This window comes from Passer domesticus, chromosome 14 (genome assembly GCF_036417665.1).
Source record: "Passer domesticus isolate bPasDom1 chromosome 14, bPasDom1.hap1, whole genome shotgun sequence".
Lineage (NCBI taxonomy): Eukaryota > Metazoa > Chordata > Aves > Passeriformes > Passeridae > Passer > Passer domesticus.
In genome coordinates this window covers 17,264,005-17,287,499 of record NC_087487.1, presented here as the reverse complement: position 1 = coordinate 17,287,499, position 23,495 = coordinate 17,264,005, and the positions used below count along the sequence as shown (strand labels likewise).

At 42.4% G+C, this 23,495-nt stretch overlaps 1 protein-coding gene across 6 annotated transcripts in view; it reads left to right on the top strand.

Annotated features, from left to right (window-relative positions):
- The window catches only part of ADAMTS17 (ADAM metallopeptidase with thrombospondin type 1 motif 17), a 158,382-nt gene that overhangs the window by 73,384 nt on the left and 61,503 nt on the right, over positions 1 to 23,495 (top strand). For all 6 annotated transcript variants that reach the window (XR_010347587.1, XR_010347586.1, XM_064388946.1 and 3 more), the window contains exons 9-14: positions 3,563 to 3,703; positions 4,977 to 5,127; positions 16,382 to 16,483; positions 17,545 to 17,690; positions 19,938 to 20,104; positions 20,949 to 21,076. Coding sequence is in view for 4 of the 6 variants with exons in the window: in XM_064388946.1 (XP_064245016.1) it covers positions 3,563 to 3,703; positions 4,977 to 5,127; positions 16,382 to 16,483; positions 17,545 to 17,690; positions 19,938 to 20,104; positions 20,949 to 21,076 (835 nt within the window). In the remaining 2 variants the exon portion in view is untranslated. The remainder of the gene's footprint in view (positions 1 to 3,562; positions 3,704 to 4,976; positions 5,128 to 16,381; positions 16,484 to 17,544; positions 17,691 to 19,937; positions 20,105 to 20,948; positions 21,077 to 23,495) is intronic.

Here is a 23,495-nt window from a genome sequence, read left to right as displayed (position 1 = left end):
TGATGAACTGAAAGGCTGAAGTTTCCCATGGGGTTGGGATGGAGGAGTGACTGTGGTAGTAAGAGCACAAAGGGAAACTGAGTCCTGCTCATCGTTAATGGCTCTGCTGGCTTTGTAAAGGGTAACAGGCAGCATCTGTTTGTGGCCTCTGGTAAAATGGACATTTATGTCTCAGGGAGCACACAGGGCAGTGCAGTGTCATTTTGACATTGCTACTTCTAATCTGAGAGCTTTTCTTATCAACTCTTTGTTCAAGATCAATTCATGTAAGAATAGAACTTCCCAAGGCAGAATATTTCAAGAGACTGATTACCTGCTTCTAATTCCACGTGAATTCTGAATAGCAGGTAAGATTAGATGGTCACAAATGAAATGTAAACTATTGATTCAGTTTGCACTGGTGTTTAGTACAAACACACACTGCTCTGTCCTGTTTTTTTCTGTTTAAAGGAGGGGGACTGTTCATTAGTGAAAAGAATCAGCATGGCATAGCATTTACTGCTTGTTTAGGAAAACCTGGTCCCTTTGATGTAGCTGGAGACCCTTGAACTTCAGAAAAGAATGTGTTAGCATGCGAGGGTATGCCTTAGTCCTGCAGGTCATTTAATCATTTTCTCAAGTGAGTCATTGTAAGGTAAAGTAGATGCTGAGAAAAGTTCTGCATTGCCAATTAAAACAGGCTCCAAAGGTGTTGCTGGTTTCATTCTACCAGAAACTCGTCACTGAGAGGCCAGGAGAGGTTGCCTGTGTACCTTGAGGCCAGATCCCAAGCTACTATAAACTGGCAAAGCTCTTTTGCTTTATACCAATAAAGGTATTCCTTTCAGACTCGATTCCTCTATGCTTGTGACTTTTAAAAGAATTTCTGTTGAGAATACAGGAGTGATTCAGAAATGGGTAGATTTCCACACATGTAAGAATTGAATGAATTTCAGAAGAAGCCTGTAAATAGCTGGATGTGTGAGTTCTGATTCGTTCTTTATAGAGAACAAATTTTATCTGCCTCAAAACCCCTGCAAAATAAAGCTGAGTAAAGACTGGCAGACTCAGCATTTGTCTTAGGCAAGACATCTTCCATGAAATTAGGTTTAAAATAAAGTCAAGGACGGGAATGTACTAATTAGTAAGTGCTACCCTTGTTTTTTTGCCAACAAAACCTCACTTTCAACATATTTGACAAAAAATAATTGAAGCTAATCAGAAAGCTAAAGCATTTCTTAATTAACAACTCTAGACTAAACACTAGTCTTTTCTGGAAGGGATAAAATCAGGGATGCTAAAGCCCTTCCAAAGTCAGGAAGATGATTTGTTTGCAGCCTTTTGAGATGGAACACCTGATGTGCCAACCAGAGGGCCATCCAGGAAGCTGCCAGAACAGGAGGGCTGCCAGATCCCATCCCACAGAAAGAGAGTGGAAATCCAAAAAGGACCCAGCTTTGAGCTTCAGCACTCTGGCAGTCACAAGGCAGACAAGCTGCAAGAAACCTTGGAAACCTGCCCTGGTCACCCTTAGAAAAGTTAACAGGATTGCTGCATGCCCATGAGCATTCAAACTGGCATTTTGGGGCAAACTTTGTTCTAGAAGGTTCCTGACAAGCTCACATGCCTTGCTTTATAGTGCTGAGCCCTTCCTTTCCTGACTTTTAGGAACACAATCTTTAGATTTTATTTGCATTGGAGAAATACTGCTGGAACTTTCATCCTAGCATGTGAGGAGTTTTCTCTGTGTGTAGAAACAACATGGGTAAAATATTTGGAATAAAACCCAGGCTCCATTGAAGTCAATGGCAAAACTCCCATTCACTTCAGTGGAGCAGGAATGTCACTCTTTACTATTTTGAAGTTAGAGTTACTAATAGACTGTTAGATTATTCCTGCGTGCATCAAACAAAATGTGCTTGATGTTAATGTTTCTGCAGTGTTCAGAACCCACAAAGGTTTAAAAACAAGAATAACTGTGGACTTCTGAGTCTAAAAATTACATTGAATGTAGTTTTGATAGAAATAATAATAATGTCCCTGGAGATAAACCTAAAATAATAGACTCCACCATATAATCTTTACTGTAAGCTAAAAATAGCAGAGATGGTGGTTCAATCTAAGCCATAATTATCAAAGTGCTGAAGTGGGTTTTGGTTCATTGCTACTAGAAATGGATGTCGTGTTTGGGCTCTGAACAGTCGAGTCCCACAACTGGCAAGAAGCAAAGCCAAGAGCACAGTCAGAAAGCAAACAGGAGCCTCAGATTTGTAGGGAAATAGCATGGATTAAACGTTATTTAAAGGGACTGCTCCTGGCTTGCTCCAGCCAGCCAGCTGGAGACCCAGTGAGTTCTGTATTTTCAGCCCCAAATTGGTGATGTTTTGCTAGAAGGTGACACTGGCCATAGAAGGCACCTTTCTTCTGAAAGTAATTTTCCATTTCACTTTGAAATTGAAGGAGGAGTGTTACTGTTTCAAAGAGTTGTTACTCTGTATGATTCTGAAAAAGGGCTTTAATGTTTATTTTGAAGTAGGATGGAAAATCCTTAACTCACTTTCTCTGCCAGGCAGGTTGGTGTGATGGGCTGAGTGTAGGACTGAGTGTAGCAGGTGACCTTGGTCACACCATTTTTCCCTGTTCACAAAGTTTTACCTGCAGAAGAGGAGTCTCACCCTCCTGCAGGGGCAGCAGGGATTTATTCTGAACCTGAACTTACTGTAGCAGTCCAATGGTGATAGAAAGGTCCTGAGGGGGAAGTTAGATGGAGGTTGAAGTAACACGTTTCTGTTTCTGAGTGCTTTTGGAAATCCTCACTGAATGTGTTTGAATTCCTCTATGTGTTTATACAACACAATCTGCTGTTTGTTTGGATGGGTTTTTTTGCTGAGTAGGTCCCATTCTGTCCCTGCTGAGATGGGCATGGGGCAGTCTTGGTGCTTGTTTGGACAGTGCTTGCAGAAATGGGGCTTGGCTTTGCCTCAGGCTCCAGTCTGAGCACTGCTGCTGGAGTCAGAGCCTGATTTAGGTTGGAAGGGCCACTGGAGATCATCTGATCCAACCCACCACTCAAAAAAGGATCAGCCTCAAAGTTACATGATTGTACAATACCACTAATTTAGAAAAATGTTTTTCCTAGCAGCGTATTCCAAATTCACCCTGATGCAAGAACAAAGTAGGCCCATCTCTAGGTCATTCTCTCAGTGTAACTGTAGGGATCCTATCCACTAGATTTGGCAAAGCAATCCAAAATTTTCAGTAAATATTCCAGCAGATATCTTTCTCTGAGCTACATCATTTCTCCAGTTCACTTCTCATAAACCCTGGGAGGAAAGTCCAGAAGAAGTACATTTAAAAGTTTCAAACACACAAATACCAAACACTTTGTGAAATTAAGGCAATGGATAAAATAAAGGAACCTCTAGTTCATTTATTTAACATGCCATGGGCAGTACATGGCTGATTCTGTGTTGTGAGTGCAGCTGTTAATTGCTGAGAGTGTCATTGCTGAGGGCAGTGGGAAATGAGAAACCCACATCATAACTTGATATGTTTTTTCTTTTGTATTGTTCTAATCCTACAGCATGGGGATGAGCCACGATGATGATCATCAGCCCTGTGCTGGGAGGTCTCACATCATGTCTGGAGAATGGGTGAAGGGCAGGAACCCAAGTGACCTTTCCTGGTCTTCGTGCAGCCGAGATGACCTCGAAAACTTCCTAAAGTAAGGATTGTGCTGTGTCAAAAATCCTACCAGGCAAGAATCCACTCTGTTGCTTTAAAGTGAAAGTATTAATAATGTTCCTTTTAAAGAAGTATAAATGTGTCATTAGGGTATGCAAATTTGAGTCTGTCTCCATTGCAATAGCACTGTGAAACTGAGGATTGAAGAGAGGCAGAAGAATTAAGTGCAGTTGTCATTGTGCTGATAACATCTTTTTTTAAGTCCCATATTACCTTTTTTTTGCAGAAAATGCCCTTTAATTTTTCAATGACAGAAATCTGTGTGTAGGTCGCTTGCAGGAATCTCTGCTTAAAGATGCTGCAGCTTTATGCTGTGTCTTTTACTGTCTTGTTATTAAATAGCTTTTATTTTATTGAAACTTGACTTTGCCTGGAGGTTGTTTTGATGTGTTTTCTCACTCCTCGATGAGTGTTGGTCTAAAATGGTTCACTGTAAACTTCTTTCCCAATGCATCCATGTTTCAGCTCATTGTATTCAGTTGTTGAGGAAGGATTTCTGTCCTGCTACTTGTTAAATCTCATGAACTACAGGAAGCCCTGGAATTATCTGAACGCTGCAATTCTAATCTTAAACCTACAGTGCAGCTCTCTTACAAATGGTGCCTGGCACAATGCTTTGTGCTAGGAGTGGGCTCAGCATGGAAAATTTCCCACTTTGGGGGTTAGAGGTAGGAAAGAAAGGAAAATAATGAAAGAAAATGGGATATTTAATGCCACAGTAAAGGCATGAATTAGAAAAAGAAGTTGAATCTGAACTCATCTGGTTGCATCTGGCTCCTGATATAACAGTGATACTCCAATTTGTAAAAGATTGTTGTGAAGGCAAAGAGAAAAATCTTATTTTTATGCCTGAGATGGACAAGAAAAAATGTCAGAATTCAGCTGGGGTGATTGAGGTGAGACATGATGGAAGACTTTCCAGCTGTCATTTCAAGGATAGTGAAGCTTTGGCCTGGATTACCTGAGGGCCAAATTGAGTCTCCTTCAGGTTTCTAGGAATGGTTTAGACAAATGTTTAACCCAGAATGTTGTGAATGTGTCTGTCCGGCCTTGAGGCCTGGGGCCATGGGTGACTTCCCAGGGCCATTTTATGTCCATCGCTCTCAATGATTTAGAAGACTTCCAGGGCAAACCCACAGTTTGACACGAGACTCCCTGTCCAAGAGAGGACGGGGCTCCTCTGTGGCAGTGATCTAACACTGCAGTTCAGAGGGGCTTTCCCTAAGGACATTTTTCCTCCCTGCCCTGCCCAGGTCCAAGGTGAGCACCTGTCTGCTGCTGACAGACCCCCGGAGCCAGTACTCCGTGCGGCTCCCGCACAAGCTGCCGGGGATGCACTACAGCGCCGACGAGCAGTGCCAGATCCTTTTTGGCACCAACGCCACCTTCTGCAAGGATATGGAGGTAAGAGCTCGTGGGTTGTAGCTGGAAACAAGGTGGGAAGTGGAAATAAAGCTGACAAGCCCCGGGGAGGAGAAAAAGAGTCTGTATTTCCCTCAGTTTTCAGCGCTGCTGGAGGAAAAGCAAAGGGCCTCGAGCTCCGTGTCAGCCGCTCCTGCTTAGGCCTCATCTTGCTTTCCCCACACTGCCCTTGGTAATCTCCCAGAGCAGACTCAGAAAAACTGGTGTTTGCACGTTGTTCCCTTTTGAGATTGTTTTGCTGAAATGCTCTGTAGAGATTGTTTTCCTGGAAGTTCAGCTGAGGTGAGAGTCTCTCCTCACAAGAGTGTTTGGCTACTTCCACAGAGTCAGCTTAGATGGCTGGCTGGGCGTTCACCTTCACACCACTGCAGTGTTCTTAGGAGCTGACTCTCAACTCTGTGCTGAGGAAATATTGATGTCTTTCATGAGGCCTTACAGAACTGTGTGCAGAATCCTGTGTGTTTTCTAAGCAACACGATGTTTAATCAGGACTTGGGTGCAGCGTGGGGTATCATGGCATTGGTTGGCAAAATGGAAACATTTACTGTTGCTGTCTCTAGAGGTAGGTTGTGCTTGAGATGAGGCTGTTGGACTCATCCTCTGGAATTTAAACAGCCAAGCTTTTCATAAGGTATTACACATAATCAGATCTTTTAATTCTGAACAGATCTTATCCCCTGTTGTAGACAGGGAGTGGGGTAGTGCCTGCTTCCAGTGTGGCCTTAGAGATATCCAAAAAAAAGTCATGAAGCTGTGCTGGGTCAGCAGCACCAGCTGGCAGCATCCCCTCCTGTACAGACAGGCAAGAAGCAGACAGGTTTCTTGCTTTTAATAACTGGCCATTTGTATTTTTAGTTGTCCCTCATTCCCACTCTGAACAAGCTTGGGATCTTAAATCAGTGTTAAAAAAGAAAATAATAACCAGAGATAACTGAGGTTTCTAAGTGCCAAATTACTAAAACTGTGGAACACGTGCAAGTCCTGGGAAAATGCTCTTTATTTCACATTAGCTGTTTTATTTATTTTGGACTTGGAAGCTAGCTAATATAAAACAATAGGAAAAGAATCTGGACAGGTTGTATTTCCCAGCTCCATCAAGAAAATGCAGACCACCAGGACTACTGTACTGGAAGCAAAGTGTTAGAATATAGGTCTGTAAAGAAAACCTCAGATCTACCCAGCATGACTCAAGTTCTTCCACTTGTGTGGGTGTCACCCAGCTGGACTGCTCTTGGAAGAGATTTTTGCTGTTTCCCTTGTTGTGATAAAAAAACCATTTTGTTTCTGGATATTCCAGTGCCTGATGAGAATGTCAGCCCGCTGGTAGGTGGTCAGCATTTCTCACACAGGAGTTGCATGTCCAGTCTGGAATTGCTTCAGGGACTTGTTGTTTGCCAGAATAATGTGCCAAGAGGCACCATTCTCTGTGAGATACAGACAGCAGGTGTTTGTGCTTCCCTAGATTTTTCACCAGTCTAATTGTTTGACACTTTAGAACACAATGAAAAACGTGCTCTTTTTCTCCATCTCTCCTTTCTCCCAAAAGAGAAGCATATTTTGTGAGGACATTACTGCTTCCTAGTGAAAAGCCTGGTAGAACTTCAGCAGGTTAAAACTAATTTGCAATCCCTTATTTAGAATTATTTCTGTTGCAGATGTGCATTAAGAATTAGCATTCACCCTGTGAAGCTCTGGATCAGTTATGTCACATGCCATTAGTTTAAGCATGTGTTTACATCCTGTTATGCTACTCTCAATTGGTGTTTGATGGCAAGGAAAGGAAATTCTTTAGAGGAAATGATCACTTTTGATTTTTAAACCTCTGAAGTTTGTGTTCATTTCATCTTTGTGTTCCTCAGGCCTCATCTGCAGAATACTTGTATCATAAGTCTCAAAGCTGTCTACAAAAATATGAACAAAAAAAAAAAATTGGCACTGGTCACTGGCATTAGCTGTAGAAATTATTGGCAAATACAGCTGTCTCCTCTTTTAGCCAATGGTAATGTGGTATTTTTAATTCAATAAAGTATTAAAAAAATCCAAATGTAAAAGCAATAAACATTTGACAGTAAATATTTGTTACGAAAAGGAAATAAGCTTCAGGAAATGAGCCTGCTCAATCTTTTTATGATTACATGTGTCTGCTGCCTATTTTCTTATATAATAAAAGAGCTACATTACAATATTTCTTTGGAGATAGTTGAGCTGCATAATTATATCAGGCAAACTAGAGGCCCTATGTTCAAAAATGCCATGCAATTTGGTTTAGAGCAAACTTGAGAGGTTAGATGATTCCAAAATTTCAACATTTTTGAGAAAGTGCAGAAAATTTCTGTGCAGTAAGCTCTCTTCTTTAACAGCATCAAAGCCCCATTTTTTGAAGGAATGTGATCTTTGCTTTCACAGGGAGTCAGGTCCCTCAGTGCTTGGCAGTAGCTGGGCCTCCCACACCAGTCCAAGAAGATAGTTAATCCATGAATATTCACCCATATCTGAATTTTTGAGATTGCATCCCCAAAATTCTTCTTCCATTTTGTTTTTAAGGATAACTCAGATGCCTTAGAACAAAACTGTAGCTCTCTGTTTGCCAAACCAGCTATCCTGCAGCTATTCTGCTCCAAATTTACAGAACAGAAATTAAAGCACATGAGCAAAGCTCAGCTTTACATACCCCAAACCTCTACATTTCTTTCTCCTTTCCTTCTACAGTTTAATATACTAAAAAATGAATTTATGACAGTCAGGTGATCTGTAGCCTGTTGTAATCTGTGACCTCCAAGATGCATAATTCAGGATCTGGTTCTGTAACCTCAGTGTTGGGTAAGATTTTCTAGTGCATGTCACCTCTTTCAGGAGCTGTGAATGAGGCTTTTAGCCTGGGTTCCTGTTAGGGCAGGGAACAAGTGTCCAAGTTCAGGCTGGATAGGCCTGGAGCACCCTGGCACAGAGGAAGGTGTCCCTGCCCATGGCAGGGGGTTGGAACTGGATGAACTTCAAGGTCCCTTCCAACCCAAACCATTCCATGGTTCTCTGATCAGTGAATCTCTCAAGACCCTTCAGTAGATCCCCCTTCATATCCAAGTTACAGAGTTTTATCCTGGAATACACAAAGGGATCACAGTGCTTTTCTGTGGTGCTCTCTGTTCATCTTTCCCCTTGCAGATGTCAGGCATTGTCTGATCCATGCAAGAGCTTTTCTAGCAGGCTGTCCAAGTTTGCCCTGCCATGCCAGGCATGCTGCCTGGCTCCAGCTGGGAAGCTGCACAGTGCTGGGGGAGCTTTGGCCCACCTAAGAGGTTACACAGTGGTCTTTTTTTTTTGAGGCAGACAAGTTGCTTTTAGAGAAATTAATGTGTCATTCTCAAGCTCTGAGCAGCATCATGATAATTGCAGGAAAAGCTGGACAGAAATGCACCTCTGACACTGCACAGGGTGTTATCAGTGCACCCCAAACTCAGAGAACCCAGGGGCTCTGGCTGCTGAATGCTGCTGTGAGTCCAGGGCTAGCATGGGAGCAGTTGTGCAAATTACAGGCAATTCAACCTGCCTGACCTCTGTCCTTCAGCTCCACTCTGGGCTATGAATCAACTATTGTGAATTCATTTGACCCCTCCAAGAGAGGAAGCAGAGAGCTCCAACCCCAGGCAGGCGATGATGCCTGAGAGCAGGAGTTAACCCTTTGGTGTCCCTGTGTTTATTCCAAGAGGAATAGCACGAGTGGTTTCTGCTGAATCTCTCAGGGAGCAGAGATGGTGTTTCTGCCCCAGAAATTCATCAAAACACATTTGAAACCTCACATGGAAACATTCTGCATGTTTAATCTTTATTTTTCAGGCTGGCACGCCTACCAACAGAGGCTTTTGCACTGAAATCATGTTTATGGGAAAAAAATGTGATTTCTATCTCGTGTATCCATTTGGCTTTTTGTTTTATAAGCCTTTTGGCTTATTTATTATTAACACATTTTTGCGGGTTTTTACATAACCATTATTGTCCAGCATTGTTTTGAGTCAAAACTGAGCTGAGGCTGGAGTGGCACTTGGGAGGAGATTAGCATTGCTACCAAGAGATTTTTTTTCTGACAAGGGACACTGTCAACTCAGATGGAGCTGGGAATGTGAATTTTGACATAGCAGTGTTTTTAGAAATACTAAACCAGCTAGAACTGGCTCCACTGTTTTTCTTAGGTTCAAGTTGTTTTTTAACAAGTGTAGGTATTTTCCAATACCTACAAGCTACAGAACAAGAGGGCAAAGTTGATTGCAAGCCAAAGGAGACAAAGTAGACTTCTTGGCTAATGTGGAAAAAGAGAGGAACCAAAAACAAAGTAAAGAAAAACTAGCAATTGTAATGACCAAGTGGATTTAATGTTCCACTTCAGTTTACATATTTGATGGCGTGGTGGTGAGCATAATTCAGCAATTGTAGGTCTCTCTGTGGTCTTGATCTTGCAGAGAGACTGCTGGAGTGGCCTTTTGGGCTGTGTGCATGGGAATCAATGGGCCTCTGTTTGCCTTTTCTCTGCAGGGCCATTTGTGAGATGCAGACCATGATAGTGAGCCCTATTATTTAGTAATGTATAGAATATTTACAAGAACGTGGTAATTAGATTGAATACTGGTTTATCCTGAAAATAATAGGTTACATTGTCATTTTCTGTACAACCAAGGGCTTTGTCTGCATAGTAATACTAATAAATCTGGAAGAGGATGGGTTGGGTTTTTCTTGAGGCTTGCAGAATAGAAGCCTGGCAATTCTAAAATAAAATTAGCTGATTTTTCTTTTTTTTTTTTTTCTTTTTTTTTGAGAAGTAAAGATAACAATTAACTTAATTGCCATTCTATAGTTTATAGTTTTCCTCATGTAGGTTGTTAGAATTCAGGCTATTTTCATATTGCCTGTTTCTATGAAGCTGAAGTGTCCTATTTCACTGCTTCTGTATGTTGCAAAAATACCTTTTTCTCTTTATTTTCAGTGGAAATACTTTTTGTTTAAGAGAGAGAGAATGAGAGAGAAGCAGAGTTCCTGCCTGGGCAGCACAGCCCAGTTTACAATTATTGGAATGCTTCAGAAATTTTTGTACGTGTTTCAGTTTGGAAGATGGTCAAAACACATTCTGGTGCAGTGGTTTAAAGAAAAATAAAAAGAGAGAAGGGAACCAAAATAAAATTATAAAAATACAATGTGGAAATTTCAGAATATAAACATAATAAACTCTTAACAATAGCAGAGAGAGCCTATTAAGAATTAAACACTTGAGCTTGGCAAGTTTTCATTTCTTATTAAGACAAGGGGAAGGAGAAGGAATTAGTGTAGCCTTGTGATGTGGCATCTACAGCTAAAGTCTAAGCTTTACAAAATTAGCCAGAATACGATTGAGTATCAGCCTGAAAACAGTATAACAAGCTTGAAGGGCATTCAGACTTCTCCCACTGGCCTGCTGGGAACTTCCCATCTGCAAAACACTTCAAGAGAAACTCCATAATTTTCACAACCACATCTGAACGGTGTGTGTACATATCTATATTTATTTTTTGTCCCTTGCTTCTCTTTTCCCATGGCCAAGAAACACAATCCATTATTTCATTATTTTAAGTTTCCTATTTTTCTTTTTTAATGGACAACTCTGCCTGTTCTTCAAAACAAATCAGTTTTTTTTTTAATATGTGACAGTCAGGTGTAAGGCCTGAGGAGTAGACTGGGAACTGTTGAGTGAACATTGCTCTTAAGAACAGCTCTCCTAAACATTAATAATAAGTCACAGTACAAAATTCCAATAATTTAATTCAAAAATCTGTTCCAGTGCTTTATTCCACGTGCCTCTACTTCTAGGTTTGATCATGTGAAGACACTTCTATGATTTTTCCAGCTGATGTGACACATTTGTGTTGTGTTCTGTCATTTAAGATGCTGAAACCTGGGCTCAGCAAAGCTGAAGAGCTCACACAGTGAGAGTTGTGTGTTGGTAGGAAAGTGCATCAAATCCATCCTTTCCTCCATGTCTATGAATCCCTGGAGCTGGTGACTGCCCCAAATGCACTAGATAGATTTGTATTCAACTTAATGTTTTGCCATAAAATTAGCTTGTGGACTTATGAATGCTCTTTCCAATCTCTTACTTTTTACTATTAATTTAATTCCAGGTACCAGAAAAAAATAAATAAACTGGTGCTTTGCAAAGAAATATTTTAGACGATGAAGGTTTTAGTTTTCCTAGAGAGCACCAGAGACAGCTGAAACCAGAGACCGTGTTTTCCTGTTTCATTGTTTGCTTCCCAATGTACAGTTTAAAAAAAACCAAAAAGTGTTTCTGTTGCTTTGTGCTTTTCTTGCAGTCTGGGAGTCTTTCACTGCTTGTCTGGCACTATCTTGGAATATCAGCTCTAGACACAGGTCAGCAGTTTGGCCACTGAGACACGGATCTGAGTTTCACAATTATCTTGTCTGGGTCAACGTGGCTCCTTTCCAGAAGTGCCTTCCAGTTTTACAGGATTTGAGTTTGGAACACTTTTCATCTCATTTTCAGCAGTAAGAAGCTCTATCAAACAATGCTGCTCATCTCCCTTGTGATTGCTATGGGTTGTTTATGCACCCCAAATTAAAGACAGCGATGGCGTAGAAATTGGGGGCATTGTTTTTGTCACCTTGTGTAAAGACTTGCTGCTCAGAAGCATCCTGACTTTGAGAAGAACATTTGCATTGTGCTTTCAACAGGAAATCATGAGTAAATTGCGTGTTTATTTTACCTAATAGATATTAATTATGATCCCATTCATAAGCACATTTTCTCTCCTGGTTAGCAATATGCTGAGCCTTAACCTTGGCAAAATAAGAGAGTTCTGATACTTCATTGAAAGTCAGCCTATTTAGAAGCAAGCCTGTGTGTTCTGAGATCTCTTGCTCATCTCCCTTAGGGATATTTACTTTTCCTAAGTTCTTAATCATAGTTGCCTCATTTTGACAGAAAAATTGGTTTCTGGTGGTTTAATTCTACTGCTAGAAAGAAGAGGCTCCTCTTTCCAGTGAGCAGCAGAAACAAATTCATCTCCAGGAGAAATAAGTTTCTTTCCTTGGATGCAGACAAGGTAAAGGAGTGAATGTGCAGGGACTTCTGTAGAGTTGTTCCATGGTGGGAAGGACATCTTTATTCATTGGATTCTCTTTATAGTTTGGAGGTTTGGAAGCTGCCCTTGCAGGTGGTGATCTGAGAGTTTGAGTTGGGGGAGTCCTGTGAGCCCACATGAGGTCATGGAGCAGGATCACACGGATTTTAGCAGCAGTGGTGATGCAATAGCTACCCCAGGAAGAGCTCCAGACTTGCTGCCTGTGGACAAGGAGCTGGCTGGAGGGACTCTGCCTTCTCCTCATTTCCAGCTGCAGCACTGAGCTAAGGATCAGACAGATCCTCTCACTGAGCCGTGCCTGAGCTCTGCACACTGGGAGTCTGTGTGGGATGGAGTCCCAGGGAAGGGGACACTGTCCTGGGAAAGTGTGAGGAGCTGGGAAAGGTGGAAGGGCCAGAGCCTGGCTTCAGCTGGAGCAGGCAGTGACACAGGAGCCTGTGGCTGTGACACTGAGCAGAGAGCTCTGAGCAGCTCTGCTTCAGCTCATCTCCCAGCAGACTTTCAGCAAGACATTTAATCCCTTTCTGTTCCTCATCTTTCCACCTCGAATGGAGTGATAAAACTTCCTTTATCCCCAAGCTCCCAGGAGTCTGTTTAGATGGGGAGATCTTTGGGGGAGAGAATACACCTGGCACAGTGAGGCCCCTTTGTCAAACGGATGCCATTATAATCCCTGTAATCGGAAGCACCACTCACCTGCCCAGCACATCTCTCCCAGCTTGGGAGTTTCCAGATCCTGATCTCTCCCAGGACTGCTTCCTAACAGCTGTGCAGACAAGTTTTCCTATCTCCCAGTACTTTCTGAGAGCTCAAAATTTGCACCTTTATAACCATTTAATTTTATTTCAGTTTCTGAATTATTTTTTTGCTGTATAAATTCCTTACGGGTTCAGTTGAAAAAGCATTTTTAAAAATAATTTTAAATTTTTATTGAAACACTCTTCTCAACAGCCATCTCGCTTTTTAAAATTTTATTTTTGACTTGGAAATATTTCAAACTGGGAGCTGATCCAAAGATGACCTTTCCCCACAGACAGTTTCAACAAATCAATATTTTTCCAGTGTGAAATATCTGTCATTGGAAAATCCTCACTGGCACTTCTTGAACACTGTAGGGAATGCTTTGCAGGCAGGGACCTGCCATCTGAAAGCTGGGTGCTGAATGCAGAATTTGCACTGATACAGTTCTTTTGATGGCTTCTTCTGTATCAGTGTAAGCTCTGAACTGCCACTCACATACAACAACTTCCTTTCAAGTCCTGCCATTTCTCTCTTGGATATTTCCCCACAAAGCTGGCTGTTTAACCATTAAATAGTCACTGACTGCTTTGCTGTTTAATGGGCAATTTTGTTTGCGTTCCTATTGTAGCTGAGGAGGATACATGATCTCTTTTGAAAAGGGCTATTAACGTGATAAAACATCTTGGGAACATACAGTCCCAAAGCTGATGGTTTCATCTTTGCTGGGGTCTGTGAACACTGTTAAATGCAGGGGACTGGGCTTTGCAGTGGTGTGGCACCAGAACACTGAGCTCAGCACCATTACCAGATTTTTCTGTAACTGTTTCCTGAAATATGCTTTGCATTTAGGATTCTGAATCAAACACAGGGATGCTATAAAAATCCAATGTTTTCCATACCTCAAAGATGGAAGATTTCAGAGAGGTTGGTGTTGCTGAGAGAGGTATTTCCTGTATTTATCTCCCTACAATTATGTGTGTGTATACATGAATATATGGGCATAAACACACACATTTATATAAACATACCACACCCACATGTTTGTGAATATTTCCACCCGCTGTATCCCTACTCTGGGCTCTTTTGCAGGTGCAAACACACATATTTGAGGTGATCTCTGCCCATTGCATCCCCATGCCCTGGCTCATACTTGGGCTCGTGACCTGGCTTTATCACCTTCCATATTCTTATGTGCTATGGAGGGATTCTGGTTGCCAGCCAAAATTGTAAAAAAAAAAAAAAGCTTTTTCATTTTTATGACTTTGTTTCTATCACCAGCCCCTCTGTCTTCCCAGTTTTACATCCTAGAGCAGAAATTAACCCTAATTTACATGCAGTTTATGATCCAGGGACCTGAAGCTGAACAAACACTGCTCTTCTGTAATACACAGACATTTAGCAATGGTGATCATATGTGTCTAGAACAACTTCTTTAGGGATGGGATTTCATCACATCTTCAGCCAGGATGTTCCTCTGACAGAAAGCAGAAGCAGAGGGTTTCCTTCGGGGGCAAAATTTCTGTCTGGGTAATTCAAGAGGTCTGGCTGGAGTGTTTCTCCTCACATTCTGCTCTGAAGGGTTGTAGTTATATGCAAGAGAGGGGCTGAAGCCTGGAAAACTGGAAATACTTGCTGTCTGCATCTTTCATTTCCAAAGCTTCCCTTTATTTTAAGTACCAGTATTGTCCCCAGCCACAGTTTGGAAGGAGGTTTTGCTGGTAGTGCCTTCACACTGTGGTTTATTGCCTCGATTTGTGTCCTTCCTGTAATGCTCATGGATGGTTAATTGATGTACTTCTTGATTTTAGTCTTCTCTAGAAGGCAGAGGGTGGAGAATCTGGGAGCTGTGAGGTGGAACAATGAATTTCTCAGTAAGCTCTGAAATCTCTGCCTTGTCAATGCTTCTGCCTCTCTGTACCTATCAATAAAACTGTGTGTGATGTCTTCATGGCTAATTGGTGCTTAAGTGCTTTCAGAGCTTGGGTAAACCACTAATTAGTCACAGTCATTTAGTCAAAATTACTAAAGACTGATATTTTCCCATATGCTCTATTTGTTCAGAGAAAATGTCTTGAAAATTCGTTGATTTAGGTTTCCCTGGAGTATTTGCTGTTGGTTGATTGTTTGTTTGTTTGACAATGACTTTCTGCATTGTGGTTAATACAGATGCTGAATTATGCTGTCTGCTTCCAGTTTTTGTGAATGTTCTTTGGGTTTAAATAGTGAAAAATCCTCTTTCCAGAAAGAAATGTGGAAATGGAGCAGGATGCAGATACTGCTGTGATAACTGTTTTGTGTCAGAATGTTCTACATCATCACTGGGACTGGGATTTATCTCATCTGCACCCTCTCTTGTACAGATCTATTTTATAGAGACATGATCTGTTTTATAGAGACATACCAACATGCCTGTACACAAAACACACATGCACCCACAGTCTCTTACATTACACTGGGGAAGAACCATGAGGCTCAAGCGTGTTGACTCAACTATTTAATGAGGTGCAATAAATCTTGACAAGACCAGCTGGCACTAGAGTCAGGTTTCTCATCTTTTTACCATTACATTGAAATGTGAACAATAGTGGAAAGAAATGTAATTCTTCTTTGTTGTTCTTTTGGTACTCAGCTATGCAGCACTGTATTGGAATCATCCCCTTCCATGGAATGCAAAGCATGGTGGATGCTATGGAAAATGTTACCCATGCAAAAGTCCATTTTCCTGGTGCTTTTTCTTAAATTCTGAAAATGTTTTGATCTGGCAGGTCACAGTTGTGGTCAGCACTGAGATACCTGCAGCACACACTGGCTGAGCAGAGCAGCAGCACTGGGGAATGATGCCCAGAATATTCCCAATCTTTGACCCTGCCTGTCACCAAGCTCCTCCTTTGTTGTACAGCACACCATGACATCCTTTCCTTTCTCATTCCACCTTCTCCCCAGGGGCATTGCTGGCTCATTATTGCTACCACCAGCTGCAGTTACTTGAGTGTCTTTTTTTTTTAAATAGGAGTAATTAAGTATCCTGGACATCTAAGCATTTGGCATGGTTCCAAAGCACCCAACCTGGCCTCCCATATAGGATTCCTTTTTAATGGACCAGATTTATTCTTGTGAAAAGAAATCTGTTTAAATAGCATACTTTTTGTTTGGGGTCGGTTTTGCTCCTGTCAGTGGCATCCATCAATCTCTTTCATGTTTCCAGCCTCACCACTTAATGCCAATCAATCTTTAAAAAATAACTGCTCCCAAACCAACTGGATGCCTCTGGATTCACTTGAGAAAGACTGCCTGAGCTTTGAAGTGTATCCCATAATGATGGCTGGCATCTCCATAAGTAATAACTGCACCTCCTTGCTTTGTGATTACAGCATTTGATGTGTGCTGGGCTCTGGTGCCTGGTGGAAGGAGACACATCCTGTAAAACAAAGCTGGACCCCCCTCTGGATGGCACCGAATGTGGCGCAGACAAGGTAATGAGGATGCTCAGCAGCAGTCACTTCTTGTTTCCCAGCACTGGGAATAATGTTTCCAAGATGTTCAGTATTTGCCATAAACACATAGCTGGTTCTGTTCTGGGTTGTTACTTGAGATAGGAAGTGTGCAGAGCGTTTGGCCTGACATGTGGGGAGGTGTAGAAGATGGGGAATGAAAAAGAGGCTACCTAAAAACTTTATAGTTTCTACAAGTAGCTCAAAATAATTGAGCTGAAATTCAGTGATGTTCTGTTCCTTTTGAAGTATAATTGACTGTATTTATTTACATATGTATTTTCTGGAACTTGACTGGTTTGGTAACTCTCAGCCCCGTACTTACTGGTTTTGGACTCTAATTTTTTTTTTTCCTAAAAAAGGGTAAAATTTAAAAGCTGGCTTCTGAAATCAAGAATTGGAACCTTTTCTTTTCCTGCAAATAAAGATAAACAATGACAAGAAAAAGTGGGTCCTGGAAACCATGACAAGAAAACTAGAAAAAATGTTTTTAGGCCCATGTTTTTCTATCTGGAGGAGTCCTGGTGATGCTTTCATAAGGTTTCTTAGCAGTGCTCACTGTGTCACATCCTGGCCAGGCCAAGTTTGCTGCTTGGTCAGGAGCCAGCACAACCTATCAGAATCAGAGGGGTTTGGGGCTTGAGCCAAGTTAGGTCCAAAATACTTCAATCATTTTGTACATACTGGGAGCAGTGCTGATGAAGGCATTGCTTTGGGGTATAATTTCTTGGACTCAGTTTCTGTGAATCGTGGGGCTTTAAGTCTTAGTACTTAGATAATTATCTGCTTTATGAAGTAAGGGGCTCAGTTCTGTGATTGTTTTTTTAATGACAGAACCCCCTTCAGGGGCTTGTTGAGAGTGACACTTAAATTTTTACATTTCTCCTCCTCCCTTCCTCCTTCTCCTACTGCCATCTCACCAAAGCTTCGAATCCCTAAAAAATTAAACGTAGACTTGTTGCAATTCCTCAGCCATCCTTTAAAGTCCACCTGTGCCAGGTCAGGGCTTCTTCCCAGGCTGTGCTAACGTGCTTGCCTTGCAGTGGTGCCGAGCTGGGGAGTGTGTCAGTAAAACCCCCATCCCTGAGCACGTGGACGGGGACTGGAGCGTGTGGAGCCAGTGGAGCATGTGCAGCCGGACGTGCGGAACAGGGGTGCGCTTCAGGCAGCGGAAATGCGACAACCCCCCGTAAGTCCTCACACCATCCTGGCTCCTTCTGCCATGCTGGCAGCCTTTTCCCTCTTGGGCAACCCTTGCTGTAAGAGTACAGGGGAGAAATGGGCAGCAGAGCTGGGCAGAAGCCCTGAGAAATTTCTCGTTCACAAGCTGCAATGACCAGGTTGGAATCCTGGAGTGACTTGAAATGGGTTCTGTGGAAGTGGCTTGAAGGGTCACCTTTGGAAGTTTTCCATTGCAGTGATTCAGAGGTGGATACAGTTGAATTAGATACATGTAGTTTGGCAGAAAAACTGATGCTGTGTTTCCCCTCCAGCACTACAGTGAATGAGGAGGGGCTGGTCTGGATCTACAGACCAAAGTGAGCCAATGTGCCTTAGAGATGAGTTTTGCAGGAGTGCTTGCTCTGGGCTTGGGGAGCAGTGCAGTGGCTGACAATGATCAGTGTCCCAGGGCTGTGTTGGCAGAGCCCCTTGAGATGCTCTGTAGGTCAGGATGTGCTGCATAAGAGCAGGAAGGTTTTCATGCATGCAGAGAGCCGTGGGTGCTGTTTAGCTCCTGCACAGTGGCCGATGCTCTCTGCATGGCCTTGGATTTTTTCTGATTCAGGATGAAATGTAGGTGTTGTCCTTCATCCCTCAGGTTAGTTGAGGCCCATCTGGAAGTCTCTTTATCATTTTGGGGTTCTGAAGAGGTTACAATGGTGTCATTTACCTGGCCACCCAATTGTGTTTATTATAACTTCACAGCCTTGGGAGCAGCTCTCCAAGCGCAGTAGCTCTGACTTTATTCAGATTTTATGTTTTCTTCTACGCACAAAGTACCCAAAGCTTTTCTTTTTAAATTGGGGCTGAAATTCTGCATAGCAACACAGTCACTTTGAAGACGTGCCTAGATGATAGATAGGCTCACAATTGTTGCTGTTGACCTCTAATCACGTGAAAAGGATATTTTTGTTTATTCTTCTCCTTATCTGAGCTGCAGTTGCATGTCTATAATACCCAGGTTTAATTTTTACCAGCTCATTTTCCTGAAAAAGGGACTGAGCTGGTTTCTTTGCTGTCAGCTACAGTGCTGACCAAACCTAAATCCATTCATCATCGTTCATTAAATTACAGGAAATGCTCCTTCCAACACTGCACACTGATTTTAAAATTCTCTTGCTCATATACATTCTTGGCTGGAGATACACACGTGATCTTCTTTTGCTTCAAATTCCTGGCCTCAGCCCACTTCTGCAGCTGGTTTATTCACTGTCCAGAAATACTGGCTAAGGGATTTATCTTTTATTTTGTATATGTTTGGTCTTGGGATTTTTTTTTACAGAAATCTCTGCTCCTGCCAGCTGACTCTTGAGCCTGTGGGACTATCAGTATTTTTAAACCAGTTGCTTCACTGTTTGATTTGGTTTTTCCTCTCTGTAATTTCTTTGAACATTTACATGCATTGCCTCCCCATGGTTGTAAGGAATGTGTCATAAGCCAGTTTGCACGTGCAGACTTTTGAGTACTGCCTTGTGTTCCTGTCTAGGCTTTGGGCTGTTGTACAGTGGGATTGAGGAGAAAACCATTGGCTTAAAGAGAGCATCCCTTATCCAGTCCCCCCATGTCATGTAAAGGGGTCACAGCAGCATAAATGGACTTTGATTTTTTTTCAGTGCCTTTAGTTGGTGGATTCTCTTGGCATAAATACAGTGAAAGGTACCAGAGTATATCATACAGTTACTGTTACAGACATGTGTCAGGAGGGGCTTGGATTGCACTGCTTATTGGAAATCCCAGGCTTAAGCTCATAAGTGCAAGGCTTGGGGCTGGAATTCCAGATTCCAGCTTACCTGTGTTTTTTTGTTTGTATTTTGTTTTATTTTGCAACGAAAATACTGACTATTGCTGAGAGTTTGAGTTTTCCTTCTTCTCTGGGGATTCATAAATAAAAACAGATAAGTTTCGCAGGTGCTTAATTCTGATGTGGCATTAGTGGCCTTTCCTGTATGTTTAAAAAACAAATGTGTGGAATGGCATGGATTTCATGGATGGAGGTTATCTGCAGCACAGGTTTGTTTCTGGGTACCCTGCCTACAGTGCAGGTTATAGCTGCTTCTGTGGCATTTTAATTGCAAGGAGGACACGTGCTGGTGGGATGTTTGCTGTGTCTCCATCCTCAGGAGTGTTTGAGGCAGGAGAGAAAGCAAGGGTGGGAGGGGGGAGATGGAACATTCCAGGTGTTTGGTGCTGACCCTGGTTTTGTTCCCCACTGCAGCCCGGGGCCAGGGGGGAAGAACTGCCGGGGGGCCAGCGTGGAGCACACGGTGTGTGAGAACCTGCCCTGCCCCAAAGGGGTGCCCAGCTTCAGGGACCAGCAGTGCCAGGCCCATGACAGGTACACCAACAAGAAGAAAAGCCTCCTGACAGCTGTCATCGTGGATGGTGAGTTTTCTCATCTCCCTCTGTAATTCCTCACTGTTCTTTCGCTGCAGTTTCTCATCTGCAGGGCTCCATTGTTGGCGAGAAAGCTGCAATAGGCCCCCTTTAGCTACAGCTGAAAGACTAATTACAATTAATTGTTCTTGGTGCTGCCCTGCTGTTCCTTTCGCCTTCTTAATAGAACATAGAGAGTTGTCAATGCTTTACTCATCTTTTTGAAATGCTGGGAGAGAAGTGCCTTAACTTGATTCCCAGTCTGAAATTCCCAGCTTCAGACTGGGAATCAGAGAGCTGGGAATTTAAACATGAAAAAGTTCCAGTTAGTTTGGAGCTGAAAAAAAAACGTGGATTCCCTGTGACATATTTTAATTTATATCACTTTAGGGCATTTCAGCATGATTGTTTATCTCACCTACATTCTTTTAACACTTCATCTTCTGGGTCTTGGTGTTCATCTGCTATTCAACCAGATGTTGGTGGGATATGAAATGGTCTGAAGAACTTGTTCTTCTAAAATCACTGGCTGTAGCCTGAATTTTGTGAGACACGACTTGATCATTCTTATCAGACTAATGAATATTCCCTGTAACAAACATCTTCCCTTTACAAACAGATACACAAAAGTGTATTGACTAATTGGTTTTCTGTGCTGTTAAAGCCCAGTCTCATCAGTGTAACCCTTTAAATAGTGATATTTAAAGTGGGGAAATGACAGGCCTAAACTGAAAGCCTCATGTTCCTTCAAGGATGATATATCCAAATGTATTCATGTACAGAATGCATCACCATTACCTCAGACACTTGTTTGTGCTGTTCCCAAGGGTGCTTGTTATATTTCTTTTCCCAGATAAGCCATGTGAGCTCTTCTGCTCCCCACTGGGCAAGGATTCTCCCGTGCTGGTGACAGACAGAGTCCTGGATGGAACTCCCTGTGGGCCTTATGAGACAGACCTCTGTGTACATGGCAAGTGCCAGGTGGAGTAACCTTCTCTTGTTCTATTACTAGTGGTAGGTTCAGTCTGGGGCAGCACTGTGTTGGGGCTGGGAGGCTGTCCCTGAGGGGAGGGGACAGCCCTGTTTTATAAGGCCCACTACAAGTGCTCCATGGCTCTGTTACTGGTCTGAGAATTGTGCTGAATGCCCGAGGTATGATATTATTCCTGAACAGCTGGGAATGCTCAAAAATCACATTTACTTGTGTGCATGGCTTGGGTGGGAAGGGACTTCTGTGAGGGGAGCAGATTGGAGGGGAAATCTGGCCTGCTTAACTGCTCTTTTTTGGCTGTTAGAGGAATCACTGATAAAAGCACTGAAGCTGCAAATCAGCTTACAAATTGTCACTAGCCTGTTACAAGCATTATCTTACCAGAATCATGATGCTTTTCTGGTCCACCTGGTTCCTTCACAGAAATACTGAGGAAGCTTTTCAGTACCAGTGGCTCCTCAGCTCCTGTAGCTACATGAGCCAGACTCTTCAGATTGAATTCTCTTTTCCTTAGAGAGATAGCCTATAACTATTGCAGTGATTATTTCTCTCTAACCAAATTACACACTCACCCAAAATTATGTGTGGGAGATAAATCAATCTGTAATAAAACTTCATGGTTTGCTGAGAGAGTTTGTAACACATTGAATGCTAAGGAGGGCAGCTCTTAGAGCTGGTGCTTCAGGATCCTCAAAAATTTAATGGAGTTTGTAGACTCATATAAGATGGAGATTTAATGTTTGGACGAGGGAAGGAAGATGAGAAAATGTGTAATTAAAGATCATAAAAGACAGGAAGTTGTTTGGAGAGGATGCTCCTGATGATGGGTTCAGGTCATTTGTCACAGACAGTTTGACAGGGCAGACCCTTCATGAGTTTCCTCTCTCCTGGTCATGGAGCACGTGTTCAAAGTGTGCTGCACACACCACAGTGGTGGGAAAGACAGTTCACTTGGCTACAGCAGCCTTGCCAGAGCTGGAGTCTTCCTGGCAGTTCTTCCCTTTGAGTTTCTCCTGATCTAGATGTGTAGCCTGTGGTAGGAGTTGCTCTTCCTGGTATTAACCAGCCTGCTGTATGCTCCAGAACAGCTTTATAGCATCACTTTTTATATCCACTGACTTCCCTGGTTTTCCCTGGGGGCACAAGGCACACCAAATTTGGCATTATTTCTGATTTCTGTGAGTGGTTAAGAAATGCCAAATTTTATTGCTTTGAGCCTTCCAGGCAGGGAGATAAATGAACACAATACCCACCTGGGTGTGAGAGAGGCTTTGGGGGCATAAAGCAGCTTTATTAATAACAATGCAAAGAGAGAAGTGAAAAATCTTTGGATTGAATTTTGCACTGCTGGAGGAGACACTTCCCACTGTTTCTTGACAAATGATGCTGAAGAGGCATTTTTAATTCACTCTTTCTAATTTATTCCAATGAAGAATATGAATAGCAACAGTCTGGGAGCCAGTACAAGTTTGATTCTTTATAATTCAAAGTGCTTTGCACATAGAGCCAGGTTCATGGTGAATCCCAAGTTACTTAATTTTCCCCAGTTTTTGGCTATATCTGAAAAAAGCTAAAACAAAAACCCATTAATAACCTTTTATAGTCAGGCCAGCTGTGCACCTCCAGCTGTGTGCCATTGACCATTACTCTGGGCTGGCCAGTTTTATTGCTCCAAACCTTCAGAACTGCCACAAATGGTAAATCAGACATCATGGCAAGGCACCTTTTTTTCATCCAGGAGGATCAGTAGCCAGCTCCCTCCAAATGAATTCCTTTATGAGCACAGAGCACTGGAGGTACATCACGAAAAGCAAATTGCACTCTGAGTCGGGGGCAACTGCCTTTAACTGTGCAGAGAGGTGATGACAGCTGCAGAACATTCAGTCCATTTGCATCTGGCTGAGAAAAAATGTGAAATGATCACTTCAAGCCGAGCAGATTTGAAAGCCCTGTGAACTCATTTATAATACTCCTCTGCCCTAGATGCAGTGCAGTGCTGAGAATTGCCATATGTGCCTGTGTACCCCATTTGCCACAGATACTTGTCTAACTAGCTGCCTATTAAACCAATTTAATTGCCATATTCATTTAATTACTCCTCTCCTTGTTTCTTTACCCGGCATAGACAAAGCCTGCAATAAGCATTGCAGGGGGCCTGGAGAAGAGAATAAGTGCTGAAATCAGAGGGTGGTATTACTGTTATTTATTTTCTTATGTAATCCTTCTAGTTAGAGGCTCTCAAAGGCAGGAATGACACACTGTCAGTGCAACAGACAAATTAGCAGTAACCATTGCCTGTGAACAGCTAGCCCAGGAAATGTAATAGATCTTCTTCCTTCACTAGATGCTCCTAAATGCAGCTTGTGAATCATTCTTGGATGATGAATGAATGTAGATGAACATGGCAGA